We start from the raw sequence: 4,696 nt of genomic DNA on the forward strand, positions 1-4,696 counted from the left end.
CCCCCCCCGCGCCCCACCAAGTTTCCTTCACTGGTCCTGCCTTCCCTCTTTTCCCCTCTTCCTTCTCCCCACCCCACCCATCCTCTCTCTCTCTCTTTTTTTCTTTTTTTGTCTTATATTTAGGGGACTCTGACCCTCAGGGACAGAGACAACACAGTTGATGTGTAGCAAGATACTGTTCATAACAAGTAAGAAAATGGTGTTTTGGAATAAGTGCTTAAAATATACAAAATAAAGAATCTCAGGAATTCTGGACAACAACCTCTTGCAACTATAGTCACTTTTTTCCCCAATATCATCATGAATATGGAATACTTGAAACTTCAGCTCAAACCACTGTCTCATTCATTATATGTAGTGATGGGGCCCTCCACTAAGATTGAGTGTGTACCTCCCCCTGTGATGTGATCTTAGTGTTGTAAGTTTCCCAATTTACAGTGCATTGAATAGCATTGAAAAACGAGTGCTGACATGATCGTTCTGGGAGTGAGGATACAGTACATCATTCGATAAAATGTAGTAATGATGCCCTATGTCCTAAAGGTAGACTGTCCCAAAGTCAAATATGTTTCAGATAGTCTGCATTTGTTACTAATTTAGAAATCAGGATAGTCTTGAAATGCCCAGTGTGTGCCAGAGACTGTGACCAGGGGACATAAATATGAACAAAACCAAGTCCCTGCCTTCAAGGAACTCAGCCCAGAAGATGGGCAGGTTCTCTGTCCCTCCCACACCCAGCACCTCCTCAGTCTCATGGTCTGATTCCAGGACGAGAGTATCACCTTTGCTGGGGGACAGCTGGCTCATCCTGTACTTAGAGGCTGTGGGGGTGGGAATACTCAGCCCCGGGCTGCAGCTTCTCCTCCCTCTCGGCTTGGAGCGTGGGAAGGTCCTGACTGGGTCTGGACTTGGAGGAAAGGGGTCCTGTGCCTCTGCCCGGCTCACCAGAGAGCTAATAGCAAAGTGGTATTTTCCACTTACCAGCATTCTTTATGTTAATATCTCCCTTGGGAAGCCTGTGGGAGGAGCGGACATTTTGTTTTTGTTGTATTTTAGGGCGGGAGGGATTTGGTGCACACTGAGTCCTTGCCATATTTCTACTACTTTATACCTTTGAACTTTGTTCTAATTTCAAACGCACAATTACAATTCCGTACGACGGTGATACAGTAGGCGTGTCTACGAGGTATGGTGAGGCTGTCAAGGAGGTCACCGTCAACTGTGCCAGGGGAGATCCAGAAAATGGAGTCTTAAAAGGGGAATGGAGGCGGGCAGGTGGGGGAGGACGCTGGAGAGGTAAGTAGAGGCAGAGACAGTCCAGAATTTGAGACATTCTGTTCTGTGCGTCTTATGCAAATATAAACACAGGCAGGCTACTCTTTCTCTTGGCAGTAGACCGTCTCTGCCTGTAATTCTAGCCTCTTACCCTAAACCTCCTTTGTCTTAACTCGGGGGGGCAGTACCATCAATAACCCCATTTAGCATGTTACCTCACTACTGCTCAAGATGTCACAAGATCAGAAAGCTAAACAGCAGAGGCAGAAAAGCCTCCTTGCCCTTTTTTAAGTATCTGTGGTTAAAAAAAAAAAAAAAAGTTGCAGAAGATACGAAAAGCCAGTCAGCTTGAAGGGCTCTCATTATTCAAATGCAATACAGGAAAGAGAATGCTGGCATATTGAAGCCTTCAAATTTATTCTGTAAATGACATGTAATTTGAAAACAGTTCCCAGCTCTGTGCCACCTCTCAGATGGCTCATAATTCTTCAGGCTGTGATGAGCCATCTACAAATCCTTTCCCCAGGCGGCTGTTGGGCTGAGAGTTTGGCAGCGATGTGCTAGGTCTGAACCGTGGAGGGGCTAGGGAAGATCACCGAGTAACATGGACAACCTGAGGCGGAAGCTGCCTGGTGCCTGCAGGACAGCTACTCCCTGCACCGGAACCCCACCAGGCCCAGAGAGGAACAGCAGCCGTCTGTGGGGAAGCTAAGAAGGATGCGGTGTATACACACATGCTCTCTCCCGGCTCCTCCCGTAGGAGGGCTCCGAGAGCCATGAAAGGGACATTCAGTTACACCTTTAAGACCCAACCTTCCACTGTGCCTATAACCATGTCTGTGAGACACCGGTAGGTAAAGTCGACCAGTGAATAAATGCTTTTCCAAAGAAAGAGGAACAAACATGGTATTTTAGGGTCTATTCAAATTGAAATCCTTGCCATAAAGGTAATTTACTATGGGGTAGCTATTATGCTGCTTTGTAAATTAATCATTAACCGCACAGCAAACAGTGTGCCTCAGTCTAGAATGGATGTTTTCATGAACATGATCTTTAAAGAAGCTGAGAAGGGCTCCTTCTGCTGTTACCCACAATAAGGTATCTAAAATAAGTATCAAAGCATCCAGATTTAGCTGCCAAGAAACCCTCCCAGGACTCATGTGGCACAGCCTGATGAGGTCTACCAGCAATCCTATGTACCTAGAAACTAGAATGGGGAAAAAATTCATCACCTAACTAGAGAGTTTCTATCAAAGGCTCATTTCCTTTGCTAAACACAACATACAGAGAGTGTGTGTGTGACGCTCAGCTGAGGTGAGAGTAATTTCTCTCTAGGATTTTCGCCCGAATGGCAAACAGTTCATGAACACTTTGTTTGGTGGGGGGCTGTGATGGTAAAAGAACTTCCAGGCAGTGAGCTCAGATAATAAGGGATCACATGCTGGCCTATTAAGTAACAATCCTAAGAAGTGACTCTCATTTCCTAATGGAGTCTTTCATTAGACTGTGGCCTGCAGTAATAAGACAGCCTCTCCAAATTAGCCGGCCTAGGAGATTAAGAGACACCTGATAGAACTTCCCCAGGACCGATGCTTACTGTGTGGTAATGGCAGGTGTCTCTCATTGTAGCACAAACTTTAACCTGGTACCACCTGGATCCCTAGGCTTCCCCAGGGAAGGCACTAGGAATACGATTTACATGTGGGCACAGTTATTTCAGGAAACACACTGTGGTCTCTTCCCTACTAGACATCTATACTTACCAAACCAGTCCAAAAGAGAAAGAAGAGGAATAGCCATGTTGTATCTGTGCACTTCCTATAAATCTGAGGTCTCCACTCTCTTTTCCGGGGGGTTCTCTCTGCAGAAACCTTCCAGACCAAAAAAAAAAAAAAAAAAACCAAAAAAAAAAAAAAGGGGGGGGGTTGAGGAGTTGAGGAAAAGGGGATAAATAACCATATGGGTCATAACCTGGAAACTGAATCCAAATGTACTGAAGATTGCTCAAAGTAACTTTTCTTCCTTCCTTTCATTTTTTTTTTTTTTTTTTTTAACGTTTGTTTATTTTTGAGACAGAGAGAGACAGAGCATGAACGGGGGAGGGTCAGAGAGAGGGAGACACAGAATCTGAAACAGGCTCCAGGCTCTGAGCTGTCAGCACAGAGCCTGACGCGGGGCTTGAACTCACGGACCGCGAGATCATGACCTGAGCTGAAGTCGGCTGCTTAACCGACTGAGCCACCCAGGCGCCCCTCCTTTCATTTTTTTTTAACGTGGCCTCCTGAAGCTTTCAACAGAGACTCTGAAACAACCTGCTCTGTGCAGAGCAGAAGTGAAGTCCCCAGTCGCTAACTCCTTACCTGGAGGTGCACCTGTAGGCTGCCCCAAGTTTGTGCTCTGCAACCAGCCTCTCCCGCGCCTCCGCCTGAGCACACGAGTGGGGTCCTAGATCCTCCCCGCCACGCGTCCCCAGAACAAGGCGAGGGGCGGGCTGGGCTCTATCCCGGTGGATAGGGAAGGCGGAAGCTTCCGGACGGGCAGGTGCTAGGAGTGGCCCGAACCTTCCCCTGGGGCTCCCAGCCTTCCCACGGGGCCTTTTTGCGCGCGGCGGTTACTCACCAGGTACTCGGCGCCGGGACACTGCATCCTGTGCTCCGCAGCCGGGCCGAAGACTGGGAGCCCACGAAGCGCCCCGCGGCAGAGGAGCCTGCGGCCAGAAGGCCCAGCAGCCGGAAGGGGCGCAGCGCCGCCCCGCGGCCGCCTCCGCGAGCCTCGAGCTTGGCCCTCGGCGTCACCGGAGCGGCTCCGGGCCCGCCCCGGTCAGTCACCTGTCAGCGGGAGGGCCGCCGTGTTCCCAGGCCCTCGGCGTCCACCACCCGCGCGGTGGTGGTTCCCGGGATGCCCATCTCGCCGACCGAAGCGCGGAGGCCCCGGCTCAGCCACGATCCTGCGCGCGTCCTAATTAGCGCCTCTGCGAAGAGCAAGAAGCAGAGTCTCAACAAATCCTTCCCGAGGGGTGGAGTACTGCTTTACGCCCAGCCGACAAGGAAGTAGCACTTACCTGTGCCGGATTCTGTTCTAGCGGCTCGACAAGCATTATGAAATCATCAACAAAGCAGAAATCATTGTTATCCCTGATCTGCAGTGAGGGAAACCGAGGCACGGGAAAGCAGCGATGGGACATGCTCAGTGAGACACAGCTGTAAGCTGTAGAACTAGGAGTTGAACCCAAGCCCTCGGGCAGGCGCTTTCAAGTGGTTCTCTGCAAACACTACGTGAGGGATGGGAAGAGCGAATATGAATCAGGAAAAAAAAAAAAACAAACCCATGAATCTAAATCAGAGAAATATGAAGCATGAAAAATATAATAATTGGAATGACTGTTTATTGATGCTATTTATTAATAATAATGTGGGATAAA

At 49.0% G+C, this 4,696-nt stretch overlaps 1 protein-coding gene across 1 annotated transcript in view; it reads right to left on the reverse strand.

Annotated features, from left to right (window-relative positions):
- The window catches only part of SLC44A3 (solute carrier family 44 member 3), a 98,714-nt gene extending 94,324 nt beyond the window's left edge, over window positions 1–4,390 (reverse strand). The window contains exons 1-2 of the mRNA XM_049616771.1: window positions 3,895–4,390; window positions 3,039–3,146 (exon numbers count right to left, since the gene is read on the reverse strand). Of these exons, the coding sequence (XP_049472728.1) occupies window positions 3,039–3,146; window positions 3,895–3,921 (135 nt within the window). The 5' untranslated portion in view covers window positions 3,922–4,390. The remainder of the gene's footprint in view (window positions 1–3,038; window positions 3,147–3,894) is intronic.
- Between the last annotated feature and the right edge of the window lie 306 nt (window positions 4,391–4,696).

Source organism: Panthera uncia (genome assembly GCF_023721935.1).
Source record: "Panthera uncia isolate 11264 chromosome C1 unlocalized genomic scaffold, Puncia_PCG_1.0 HiC_scaffold_4, whole genome shotgun sequence".
Lineage (NCBI taxonomy): Eukaryota > Metazoa > Chordata > Mammalia > Carnivora > Felidae > Panthera > Panthera uncia.